Raw genomic sequence first — 14,137 nt, forward strand, 5'->3', positions numbered from 1 at the left:
ACTTTAGACAAGCTCCCAGTTAAGACACTCAGCATATGAAAATAGAACATCATCTTTCTGACTTTCAAGTTACCTATGCTTATATAATGCTTGGTTGATTTCAAGGGACATGGAGGGTCTTCTATGTGTCCAGGCCAGTCACACACACACACACACACACTTATGATCATCCTGCCTCAGCCTGGTGAGTGCTGAGATTACAGGCTCATATCAATGTACTTTGTAATTAAGTACTCAGAATAGGGCTGATTCTTAAAGAAAAAAACAAAAAACAAAAATAAAAAGGCCTTTATCATAAGACCTAGAGGTTATTTTCGCAATTTAAAAAATGTATAGAACAAATGACTTTACTATGTCCCCCCCAAAGAGGCTAAAATATCATTTATAAAATAGCGAGAGGTTAAAAAAAAAAGAGTGAAAAAAAAAAAAAAAGGCGAAATAATTCCATCACCTATAGGGAAGACATCTGCATTCCTTCTATTCACTTTTCCTCTTCTACAGGCACCATTAGGAGTCACTGAAGCATCAAAACTCTAGTTCTAGATATTGCTACGTAAAGTGCAGGAATGACTAACAACCCACGAAGGTATACCTTAGGATGATATCACCAGATAAGAGGTTACACTACTGTGCTACTGTGCCCTCTGTGAAAATACCAAGCAGTCAGCTGGAAGGTACATACCACACTAGCAAATGCTTGGCTGGACCCATAAGGTCGGATGACCAGCGGAATATCAAGATACGTGTCAATTCTCCAGCCCTCATAACCGCATTCCAGACACCTCACGTAGTCTTTCAGCTTGCCTTGATACAGCTCATTTATAAGATCAGCCTAAAAATAATATTCACATTTTAAAAAATGTTCCTTACGAGCAATTTTAACTTATATTTAATGTAACCAATGCTTTTTAGAAGAGATACAAAATGATACTGATTTTTTAGTATTAATGTTTTAGAAAGCCAATTAAGATATATCTAAAATTTTAGGGGACAAAATTGACACTTGAAAAAAAAAATCACCTGAAAAAAAATAAAATTAGGTTATCATTAATTTAAAATAGAATGTATACAAGTAACTATTTCAATAACCCAAACCAATAAAACTCTCAAGTAGTAAAATCGATGGTGATGACCTGAGTTATCAACGCACACTATGTTCTTTTCCTTAGACTGTATGTATCCTAATCCACACTTCAGGTGTGTTGTTACAGAGCTAAGGAGCTGTTGTGCTTTTGCTACTTTACACAAACATCACTAGTCTCACAGTATATTCTTACTTATTAAATTCCACTGCTAATCTGGGCAAACAAAAATTAAATAGTAATAATAAACATAAAACAATATAAAGAATTTAAGATATAAGAATTCAAACAATATCTTAAGATTCATCTCCCTCAAAATATCCTCATCTAAAAGAATACATCTCTCACCTATTTCCCAAACAGCCAACTGGGGCTCTTCTGACTCAGAGTAGGCAGGTTAATTCCCTAAGTAACTACCCTTCATAGGAATGTCTTGCCTCAAAATTCTTGTACCAAATTTTTGGAAGTCAGTAGGAATGCCCCAGCTGATCTTAATGAAGTGCTGACTCACAGAGAGGGATGTGAACAAGGAGGAAGGGTAACTTCCGACCTATGAAGAAGAAACAGCCCCAATACCATCTATATAAAAATCACTCGAGTCCCATAAGAGTATGCAAAGAAATCACCAGCTGTTTAAGTGGTTTTCATCATCTCTCAAATAAAAAATAAGTCTAAGAGAAAATATACTAACAGTTTTCTTCCTCGTAAATTCACATCTGCTGAAATGTCCAGGGTGGATCTTCACACCTTCAGACTAGACCCACCAATGACTACTCTAATACAACTGACTTGATGGACCCATCTTCATTTTCCTGCCCCACTTAGGTCTTCTTGCATCTAGGACTTTTCAAAATGGCTCAAAACCAGTGTCCTAAAAAAAAAAAAAAATTCTGGATTTTCTCCCTCTACCCCCCAAAATAATTTATGCAGGTAAACATAATTACCAAACAATTCTTATTCCTATTTATAAATTCACTTACAGTTTTCTATTCATCTTTTGAAAGTTGAGTTACAGACTCCTTACACCTGATTTCATATTGTACAAATGGATTCCCACCTACTGTTTAAAAGATTCTCTTCCAAGCAACCACGTCACTCCAATCAGAGGTCAGGTCCTTGTGCTACCTTAGGACCTCCTACTCTTTTATCTCCAGGATACTCTATTATACCCAGTCTATACTCTCATCCACATCGAATCGCATAAAGCCAAGCCACTCAGTGAGTTAAGTCATATAAATAAGGACTCTAAACGTCAAAGCACATGACTACACTTGACTGGTCAAAATGAAGATAAAACTTAACAAATACACTTTATAATGTGGTAAAGATTATCACTTATTTAAAAAAATGAAAATACTTAAAATTATCCCCCCAAACAATAGATGTATTGAGTGGAAAAAACCTTTCTTGCTCATATAGACTAATTTCCTTACTTTGATGATGAAGTGCTGGCTAGTTTTATATCAACTTGACCCAAGCAAGTTATCAGAGAGGAGAGAGCCTCAATTGAGAAAATGCCCCCCTAACTTGTAGGCAAGGCCAATGTAGGGCATTTCTTAATTGGTGATTGATGCCCATCTCATTGTGGGTGGTGCCACCCTTGGTCTGGTGGTCCTGGGTTCTATAAGAAAGCAAGCCATGGGGAGCAAGCCAGTAGCAGCGGCACTACTCCAAGGCCTCTACAGCTCCTGCCTCTAAGTTCCTGCCCTGTTTGATGGACTACAACGTGGAAGTGTAAGCCAAATAAATGCTTTCCTCCTCAAGTTGCTTTTGGTTATGGTGTTTCATCTCAACAATAGAAACCCTACTGGGACAACGAGGAAGCTGAGGTCTGGAGTAGTTTAATGAAGATGCTTAGGACTTAGTAAACAGCAGGTGGGAGTCTAGTAATTTCATTTCCAAATGTAGCAGACTGATGTCCAAGTCTTGAAAATTCCAGTAGAATAAAAGCCATTGTAAGATACCAACTGCCTTAACACACAATCAGTCCCCTCAGCTTAAGAGAGAGAAGTTACCTGTTCTGTTTGCTTCCACTTCTGTTCCAAAGCATCAAACATAACGCGGCACAGTTCTTGTACATCATGCTGCTGCCAAGCTATTTTAATATAAAATTTAATTAAAAACAGAATCAAATAGCATAATGAAACATTGCATTACTGTTTCAACATAAATAGGAACATGGACAAGTCTACTTTAAACAACTGAAAGCTTCTTAAGAACATAGGAAGAACTGGGTGGTGGTGGTGCACGCCTTTAATGCTAGCACTCTCGAGGCAGAGCCAGGCAGATCTCTGTGAGTTTGAGGACAGCCTGGGCTACAGTGAGTTCCAGGACAAGCACAAAGAGGAAAAAAAAAAAAAGAGAAACCCTGTCTTGAAAAACAAAAACAAAAACAAACATAGGAAGACATATTCTAGCCATGAAAGGACAGTCAGAGGAAAACCATTAAACCAGTGCTATCTAAGTAGTGCTGGAATACTTGTTAGTTTTCATTGTACAGAAATATGTTAGACATCCTACATTAAGGACACTCCTCTCTGCATCAGACAGAAAACCACAACCAACCAAAACGCAGAGCTATGGAGTCCAGTCCTAATGGATGTATCTATAACACGTTTGTAATATCAATGAATGAGAAAAGAGGCCACAAATTTTAAAGAGAGCAAGCAGAGGTATACTGGAGGGTTTAGAGGGAGGAAAGCAAACAGAGACATGATGAAATTACATTATAATATCAAAAAATAAAAGAAGTAATATTTTTGAAGTTACAAAGTAAAAAAAGTTGCCCCTTTTCAGTATTTTTTTCAGTATCTTTATTTTACCATGTTGAAAAAATAAAAGAAACATGTTAGAAAAAAACTAAAGAAAAAAACCTGTAAAAAAACTAAAGAAAAAAACCTGTAACACTTTTTTTTTACTTTAAGCTCATTAAAAATAGAAAATACAAGCCAGGCAGTGGTAGTGCACACCTTTAATCCCAGCACTTGAGAAGCAGAGGCAAGCAAATCTCAGTGAGTTTGAGACCAGCATGCTCTACAGAGCGAGATCCAGAACAGGCACCAAAACTACACAGAGAAACTCTGTCTCAAAAAACAAAACAAAACAAACAAACAAACAAAAACCCCAAAACTAAACAACAACAACAAAAACCCACAAAAATAGAACATACAAAACTTAACTGTACAAGTACCTTAATTGGTTAAAATTTATCTCAGAGCTTAAATAATTACAAATAAATTACTTTAACATTCAAGTAAAAAGCAAGGAGATGTTTCAGGTAAAGATCACTAAGCTCTTGATGTGCTGCAGATGGGTAATGCCATGGTCTAGAAGTCTCTGAACACTAGAAGTTACCATTAAGATAGTTATTACCCTCACTGCTATCCCATCCAAAGCTCCTTGTAACGTCTGTGGTCTCAATTGCTCTCTTTTTGCTGGTTTGTAACAAAACAAAAAGCCTCTGCAGCTGGTATGGGATGCTCGTCACCGGATCTTCTTCAGATTCTTCAAATTCCCACCTAGGAGGATGAGATCATGTTAACTACATCAAATGATTTCATTCTTTAAAACATAATTAATACCAAAATCATCATATATTCTAGGTAATACACAAAGCTTGGATATTAAGTAAAACTAGTATTATGTAATCAGTCTTTCTTTAATTTATAAACTCAAAACTAAAAAAGCCCAAGGCGGCTCCAGTCTGGAGAATAAAAGACAAAGCTCACTTAAAGGTATGGAGCCAAATCTGAATCTGACCAAACGTTGTCCTAATAAGTAATTCACAAAAAAGACGCTAAAATTAAAAATAGAAAAAAACATAAGACAAATAACACCAGCTTTCAATATATACATTTTTCAGGGAATTACAAAGGAGAATAGACAGAGTTAAAAACAGATTAAATCAAAGTCGGGTGGTGGTGGTGCATGCCTTTAATCTCAGCACCCGGGAGGCAGAGGCAGGCTCTGTGAGTTCAAGGTCAGCCTGGGCTACAGAGTGAATTCCAGGAAAGGCTCCAAAGCTACACAGAGAAACCCTGTCTCAAAAAACCAAAAAAAAAAAAAAAAAAAAAAAAAAAAAAAGGACTGGAGAGATGGCTCAGTGTTTAAGAGCACTGGCTGTTTCTTCCAGAGGTCCTGAGTTCAATTCCCAGCAACCACATGGTGGCTCATCTGTAATGAGATCTGGCGCCCTCTTCCGGCATGCAGGCAGAACACTGTATATATAATAAACAAATAAAAATCTTATAAAAGCAACAACAAACCACAGATTAAATCAGTTAAGAATCATATTGATTAATTACAATGTATGAATCTTGTTTGGATCTGACTAAACAAATGGTTCCAAAAGTTATGTGGCCATCACATAACTCTTAACACTAATGAAATGGAGCTGAATCTAAATTGTTGGGTGGCGTGGCACCCACCTTTAATTCCAGCACTTGGGAGGCAGAGTCAGGTGAATTTCTGTGAGTTTGAAGCCAGCCTGGTCTACATAGTGAGTACCGGGACAGCCAAAGCAACATAGTGAGACCCCGTCTCAAAAAAACAAACAAACAAAAATTCTAAGTAACACATACCTTAAGTATGCTAAGGAAAAGCACATAAACTGTATTATAAGAAAATATTCAACAAAAATTAATGGCTAATTTGGAGTTTACCAGACATGGTAAATGCATCCATAAAGCATTTTAAAGTATCTGATGTAATCTTAGAAACATGCATACACATTTAAACAAACAAGCTACGCTGTATTTTAATTAGAGATCTTATAAGTTTAAAAATAACACTGAATTCTTAAATTGAAAGAGGGAAGAAAATGAATGTACAGGTTACATGTCTGGATTCTCTCAAAATTAGACACGCCTTTCCCTATGAAAGAAGTAAAGCTATGAATGGGAACATTCATCAATTTGATTCTTTTCTATCCAGTCATTTCTAATTCTCCCTCTCTATGGCTTTCATATGTCAGTCTTTCAGAAGATTTTTGTTCATATACAATATTCAAGAAGTCAGCTTATAAAGTAAGAAATACCCCAAATGTTATAAGTAAGTCTAAGAAGGTAAATTCAATTTTATTATTTAAAACTTATACTTTTATTCTTAGAACATTTTTTCAAATACTCACTTATATAGTGCATTCCTAAATTCAGGAGTCATAAAAAGTGTTTGCAAAAGGCTATTCAGGTAGCATGTCATCGCCTGGTTTACTAATCCCACATAACCTTTAAAGAGAAAACATAAATATAGACAAATCAGCACTTAGGCAAAAACACTATTAAAAAAAAAAGGGAAAAGAATGAAGAAAAGACAGAGGGCAACACTGCTTAGTTGGAAATTATTGGTTTTTATGTTGTTTTTTTTTTAGTAAATTAAAAAAAATTTTTTTTATAAATTTACTCTTCTTTCATGTATTACATCCCAACCATAGTACCCCCTCTCCCTAGATCTACTCCTCTGCCACTTTCCTTCAGAAAAGAGAAGGCCTCCCAGGGTTTTAAAGCAAATATGACATAACAAGTTACACTAAGTTACATACTTTCATACCAACGCTGGGCAAAGCAACCCAGTAGGAGGAAAAGTGTCCCAAAAGCAGGCAAAAGAGCAAGATAGCCCTGCTCTCACTGTTAGGAGTCCCACAAGAACACCAAGCTACACAACCATTACATCTATGCAGAGGATCTAGGTCAGACCCATATAGGCTCCCTGATTGTTGCTTTAGTTTCTGTGAGCCCCTGTGAGTCTTAGCTGATCCTGTGGTGTCCTTGACCCCTCTGGCTCCTACAATCCTTCCTTCCCCTCTTCTGCAGTATTCTCCAAGCTCTACCTAATGTCTGGCTGTGGGTCTCTGCATCTGCTACTATCAGTTGCTGGATGAAGCCTCTCTGGTGATGATTATGCTAGGTTCGGTTAAAGGAGTATAGGAGAATATCATTAGGAGTCATTTCATTGACTTTTTTTTCCAGTCGTGTTTGGTTCACTCCTGTGTCTCTGGCCTATGCAGCCTCTAGTTCCTGGCACCCTAGGCAGTGTCAGGTATGTGGGTTCCTTCTTCATGGTGTGGGTCTTAAGTTGGACCAGTCATTGGTTGGCTACTCCTACAAGTTCTGTACCATCTTTACTCCAGCATATCTTGCAGGTAGGACAAATTGTAGGTCAAAGGTTTTGTGGCTGGGTTGGTGTCCTGGTCCCTCCACTGGAAGCCCTGCCTGGTTACAGAAGATGGCCAGTTCAGGCTCTGTATCCCCCATTACTAGGAGTCTTTGCTAGGGTCACCCTTATAGACTCCAGGGAATTTCCACTGCACTGTTTCTAGCTCATCCCCGAAATGTCCACCAATTCCGGTTGTCTCTTTCAGTATTCTTTCCCTCCTGCCTACTTGATTTTTCCTAATCACATTCCCACCTGCCCCTAGTCCACCCACAAAATCTATTCTATTTCTCCTTCCCACGGAAATTCATGCATCCCCCCTTGAGCCATCTTTGTTACTTAACTTCTCTGGGTCTGTGGACTGTAGCATGATTATCCTTTACTTTAGAGCTAAAATCCATTTAATGAAGTGAGTACATACCATGTTTGTTTTTCTGGGTCTGGGTTACCTCACTTAGGATGATTTTTTTTTCTAGTTCCATCTATTTGTCTGCCAATTTCATAATGTCATTGTTCTTAACAGCTAAGCAACACTCCATTGGGTAAATGCACCACATTTTCTTTATCCATTTATAGTGGTTTGAATAGGTATGGTCCCCAAAGACTCATGTGTCTGAATGCTTGGCCTATAGGGAGTGGTACTATTAGGAGGTGTGGCCTTGATGGAGTAGGTATGGTTTTAGTGGAGGAAGTGTGTCACTGTGGGGGTGCCTTTGAGGTCTTATATGCTCAAGCTATGCCCAGTGTGGTACATAGTCTTCTGCTGCCTGTGGTTCAAGATGCAGAACTCTCAGCTCCTTCTCTAGCACCATGTCTGCCTGCATACTGCCATGCTTCTTGCCCTGAAGATAATGGACTAAACCTCTGAAACTGAAAGCCTCCATTAAATGTTTGTCTTCTCATAGCAATAAAAACACTAACTAAGACAGAAGTTGGTATCAAGGACTGGGGTATTGCTGTGATAGGCCTAACCATGCTTTTATTTGGAGGAAATGTACTTTGGGACTTTGGATTAGAAAAGCAGTTGAACGCTTTCAATGGGGCTTAATGGGCTATCCTAGAAGGAACATATAAGACAGTGGTGCTGAGGGTGACTTGAACTGTGGGGGCCTGGCTCAAGATGTTTCAGTATGTTAGCATGTGACCTAGAGACAGTTTTGTGGTATTTTGGCAAAGGATATGGCTGTTTTTTGCCCTTGTCTGAAAAGTCAGCCTGAGGCTAAAGTGAAGAGTTTTGGATTAATTTTGCTGGCACAGGGAATCTCAAAACAGCCTAGTATTGACTATGTTGTGTGGTTATTAGTGGTCACTCTTATACAGATCTATAATGAAAAGGAACAAGCTGAGAAAGGGAAAATACAAAATGTACAATTTGATGAGAAAAGGGGCACCAGGAAGTGGAATGGAGCTATGCTGTGGTATGGTCTGTATGTCAAATTGCTCTGATTGGTCAATAAATAAAACACTGATTGGTCAGTGGCCAGGCAGGAAGTATAGGAGGGACTAACATGTTGAGAGGAGAATTAAGGGAACAGGAAGGGAAAGGGAGTCACTGCCAGCCGCCGCCATGACAAACAGCATGTGAAGATGCCGGTAAGCCACGAGCCACGTGGCAAGGTATAGATTTATAGAAATGGATTAATTTAAGCTATAAGAACAGTTAGCAAGAAGCCTGCCATGGCCATACAGTTTGTAAGCAATATAAGTCTCTATGTTTACTTGGTTGGGTCTGAGCGGCTGTGGGACTGGCGGGTGACAGAAATTTGTCCTGACTGTGGGCCAGGCAGGAAAACTCTAGCTACAGCGCTAAGTCCTGTGTTCAAGGAGATAAACAGATTAAGAAATGGAATAAAAGGAGTTGTGACCTCAAGGCAAGATCCCACTCAGCTAAGCTTCCAATTTGCGAAAAGGAATTAAAAGTGAAGAGGAATTAAAGAAAAGCTTAGGGCTAGGTGTGGTGGTGCACAACTTTAATCCCAGCACTCAGAAGACAGAGGCTGGCAGATCTATGACTTTTAGGCCAGCTTTATCAACAGAGCAAGTTCCAGCATATTCAAGCTTAGGCAATGAAGGCAACCACCAAACACAGAAAGCTGGTGAAGATGTAATTCAGTGAGGGGGGCATGTTCCAGCCCCAGCAAGCAGCAGAACTGAGCAGCTTCAGCTACATGGTTCTGGTTTTAGAGACAAGAACAGAAGAAAGGGATTATGTAGTCTCCCTCTGTGACTAAGGAAAGCCACTGAGGTTAGGTGTGTATCAGGTGTGTCCCTTCACAGAGGCCTATAGAGGCAACTGTGTAAAGCTGTGAAGGTAAAACCTGGATTGCCTTGGATACACCAAAATGTTGGAGATGCCAGAGAGCTGCTAACAGGAGGTGGAAACAGTCCAAGAGACAGAAGTATGTTACAGTCAAAAAGCTGAAAGGAATTGAAAATCTGTAGAGCATTTTGACATCAAACAGAGATGCAGAGTTTGGAGTTTGCCTAGCTGGTTTTCGGTCTTGTTTTGATCCAGTATTTCTTCACTATCCTCCCTTTCTTCCATTTTGGAACAGTAATGTACATCCTGTACCATTAACATGTTGGAAATATGTGATCTGTTTTTTGACTTTGATTTTATAGGGGATTACAGTTAATAGACTGCATGAATCTTAGAAGAGGCTTTGAACTTTTAAACATCGTTAATACTGTGATAGAAGTTAGACTAAATGCATTTTGCATTCTGTTATGGCTACAATCCTATGGGGCCAGGGAGTGGAATGTGTTAGTTTGAATGGGTATGGCCCCCACAAACTCATGTGTTTGAATGCTCGGCCCATAGGGAGTGGCACTATTAGGAGGTGTGGCACTGGTGGAGTAGGTGTGGTCTTGTTGGAAGAAGTGTGTCACTGTTGGGGGATGGGCTTTGAGGTCTCGTATGTTCAAGCTATGCCCAGTGTGGGATACAGTCTTCTGCTGACAATGGATCAAGATGTAGAACTCTCAGCTCCTTCTTCAGCACCAGGTCTATCTGCACACCATCATGCTTCTTGCCATGATGATAATGGACTGTAAATGTAAGCCAGCCTCCATTAAATATTTTCCTTCTATCAGAGTTGCTGTGGTCATGTGTCTTCACAGCAACAGATACCCTAACTAAGACATCATTCTTCAGTTGAGTGACACCTAGGTTGCTCCCAGTTTCTGTATTATGAGCAACATAGTTAAGCAAGTATCCTTGTAGTAGGATGGAGTGTTCTTTGGGTCTAAGCCGAGGAGTGTTATAACTGGGTTGAGGTATATCGATCAATTCCCAATTTTCTGAGAAACAATCATACTGATTTCCAAAGTGGCTGTACATGTTGCACTCCCATCAGCAATGGAGGAGTGTTTCCCTTCCTCCACATCCTCGCCAGCATGAGCTATCACTTGTGTGTTTGATCTTAGCCATTCTGACAGGTATAAGATAGAATCTCAGAGTTGTTTTGATTTGCATTTCCCTGATAGCTAAGGGTGTTGAACATTTCTTTAAGTGTTTCTTGGCCATTTGAGATTCCTCTGTTGAGAATTCTTTGTTTAGATCTGTACCCCATTTTTTTTAAAAATTGGATTATTTGGTTTGTTGATGTCTAGTTTCTTGAGTTCTTTATATATTTTGGCTATTAGCCCTCTGTCAGATGTGGAGTTAGTGAAAATCTTTTCCCATTCTGTAGGCTGCCATTTTGTTCTATTGATGGTGTCCTTTGCCTTATATAAGCATTCCAGTTTCATCAAGTTCTATGTATTAATTGACCTTAGTGTCTGCGCTATCATTGTTCTGTTCAGGAAGTTGTCTTCTGTGCCAATGCATTCAAGGTTGTTCCCCACTTTCTTTTCTATCAGGTTCAGTGTATCTGGTTTTATGTTGAAGTCTTTGATGGTATGTGGATTTACATCTGGGTCTTTGATTCAATTCCACTGATCAACCTATCTGTCTTTATGCTAGTACTATACAGTTTTTATTACTATGGCTTTGTGGTAGAGCTTGAAGTCAGGGATGGTGATACCCCTGAAAGTTCTTTTATTGTACTTAGCTATCCTGGTTTTTTTTTTTTTTTTTTTTTTTTTTTTGGTTTCCATATGAAGTTGAGTATTGTTCTTTCAAGGTCTGTAAATAATTGTGTTGGAGTTTTGATAGGGATTACATTGAATCTGTAGATTGCTTTTAGTAAGATGGCCATTTTTACTATGTTAATCCTACCAATCCATAAGCATGGGAGATCTTCCCATCTTCTGATATTTTCTTCAAATTTCTTTCTTTAAAGACTTAAAAGTTATTGTCATACAAGTCTTTCACTTGCTTGGTTAGAGTTACCCCAACACAGTTTGTATTATTTATGGCTATTGTGAAGGGTGTTGTTTTCCTGATTTCTTTCTCAGCCCATTTGTCATTCGTATATAGGAGGGCTACTGATTTTTTTAAAAAATTAATCTTTTATCCAGACACTTTGCTGAAAGTGTTTATCAACTGTTAGGAGTTCCCTGGTAGAATTTTGGGGGTCATTAATATATACTATCATATCATCTGTGATTAGCAATAGTTCTTCCTTTCCAATTTTTATCCCCTTGATCTCCTTTAGTTGCCTTATTGCTGTAGCTGGAACTTCAAGTACCATATTGAATAGATATGGAGAAAGTGGGCAGCCTGTCTTGCTTCCAATTTTAGTGAAATTGCTTTGAGTTTCTCTCCGTTAAAAAAGGCAAAATAAAAACAACAAAAGTACATAACAGAGGGCAAGATTGCTTAGTTGGAAATTCTTTCTTTTTTTTTTTTCAGTGCCACCTAAAAAGTTCTCTTCTGTAGTATCTATGAGGTGAACTTTGTTTCTCAGAGAAAGTCAGGATACTTTGGTACCAAGATATAAATGGATATTACATGGTATTTAAGAAGATATCAAGAGTAACACATTTACTATAGTATGTCTTATTGGAGTGCAAATAATCTTATTCCCTAAATTTAAATTAAGATGAAAATATATAAGCATTTTCACTTTAAACATCATATATAACACAGGAAGACTGAACTAAATCAAATGTCCCAGTCATCAGCCCTGTGAATCAAATTACGTCAAGAAATAATAACATGGGGAGTTAACTCAGGTTCTCATGCTCATGCAGCAAGTAATTTACAAATTGAGAAATCTCTCCAATCCCCATTACCCATTTTCTTAAAGAGGAAAGATAAAAATGAGCAAAATAACTAAAAGTGGTTACTATATGGAGTACTGTAGTGATTCTTAATTACACAGTGTGACAAGTGGCATGCTTTATTTGCACAAAGAAATAACAAACACTACTAAAAACCATTTTCTTAACTTCAATAAATTCACTGAATAGGAAGATGGATCTAATACACAGCATTCTATAAATGTCTCATATAAAAGACTGAGTCAGTTGCCAGACTGAATAGCAAATTATTTCAAGAATCTTGTTTCAGATTTGCTAAATCTGGAACTTTGTCAAAGTATCCCAACAATCTCAGAACAATCTACACAGTACTTATTTAAAGCAAAATTTAAAGCTCTCTAGCTTGATTCAGAGCAGTTACATTCACATTTTGAGAAGTAAACCCTGGAAGCTATATTTTAAACAATCATCTCTACATGACTTTTTTTTTTTTTTTTTTTTTTTTTTTTGAGACAGGATTTCTCTGTGTAGCTTTGCGCCTTTCCTGGAACTCGCTTTGGAGACCAGGCTGGCCTCGAACTCACAGAGATCCGCCTGCCTCTGCCTCCTGAGTGCTGGGATTAAAGGCGTGCGCCACCACCGCCCGGCCTCTACATGACTTTTAAAGAGATAAATTCTTGTGACTTTACAAGTAGTTTTACTATGTGCTATAATTTGAAATAATTCCACATTCTTTTTTACCCTGGGTGGTATGCAGCCAATATCCACTAATAGAAGTTATAAACCAAACACCATAGACCCTATTGCTATTACCAGAGCAAATAAACTTCACAATGATTAGCTATGAGAAAATAATTCTAAGTTCTAATTACAAAATATAATAAGTGTAATATTACAGATCATATTAAAACAAAGCCTGGAATGTAACTCTATGGCTTTCCTGTTATTTAAGAGAGGTGTTTAATGTAATATTTAAAATCTTTCTTGAATTTTTAAAAGGAAAGATTCTAAAGCCATGCTTAGCATTAACTAGCTGCACAAAAGACTTCTCTGTACTTGTTTTCTATTTCTTTCAACATGAAAAATACTTCCTAATGGAAAAGGTGTGGTCTAAGATGAAATACATGACAAATATCTAGAATATATTCATAAGGTAATAACCAATCATATATATATATATGTATATGTATACATACACACACATATATATGAATGAATGAAACTTTCATATAAAGCTAGCCTAGTAAATTGAAATAAAATTTTAATAACCTAGGGCTGGAAAGAGGGCTCAGAGATTATGAGCACTGGTTGTTCTTCCTGAGGACCCATGTGACAGCTCACAATTGTTTGTAACTTTAGTCCTAGGGGATCAGACACCCTTTACTGCCCTCAGCAGGTAATGCACACATGCAAGTCAAACACCTATACACATTACAATAAATAATAAAAGAAACCCAACAACTTAAAAATAATCTAGGCTCAATTTTCAGAAAAAAGCTAACTTATTTTTTAAGATTTCTTTTTATTTTATATATATATGTGTGTTTTGTCTGAACACACATGTATGTTTATGTGTACCAGATGTGTGCCTGTGGAGGTCAATTGAGGGCATCAGATCTCCTGGATGGAGTTACAGATGGTTGTGAGCCCCATGTAGGTGCTAGGAACTAGACCCAGGTCCTCTTCCAGAGCAAGTACTCTCAATCACTAAGCCATCTCTCCAGCCCTAACAGAAAAATTTAAATGATCTAATTTATTTG

At 37.8% G+C, this 14,137-nt stretch overlaps 1 protein-coding gene across 3 annotated transcripts in view; it reads right to left on the reverse strand.

Annotated features, from left to right (window-relative positions):
* Usp47 (ubiquitin specific peptidase 47) overlaps nt 1-14,137 on the reverse strand; it is an 87,489-nt gene that overhangs the window by 39,967 nt on the left and 33,385 nt on the right. For all 3 annotated transcript variants that reach the window (XM_059268771.1, XM_059268782.1, XM_059268793.1), the window contains exons 5-8: nt 6,211-6,307; nt 4,455-4,600; nt 3,098-3,177; nt 683-832 (exon numbers count right to left, since the gene is read on the reverse strand). In XM_059268771.1, the coding sequence (XP_059124754.1) occupies nt 683-832; nt 3,098-3,177; nt 4,455-4,600; nt 6,211-6,307 (473 nt within the window). The remainder of the gene's footprint in view (nt 1-682; nt 833-3,097; nt 3,178-4,454; nt 4,601-6,210; nt 6,308-14,137) is intronic.

The sequence above is a fragment of the Peromyscus eremicus genome, chromosome 1 (genome assembly GCF_949786415.1).
Source record: "Peromyscus eremicus chromosome 1, PerEre_H2_v1, whole genome shotgun sequence".
Taxonomy (NCBI): Eukaryota; Metazoa; Chordata; class Mammalia; order Rodentia; family Cricetidae; genus Peromyscus; species Peromyscus eremicus.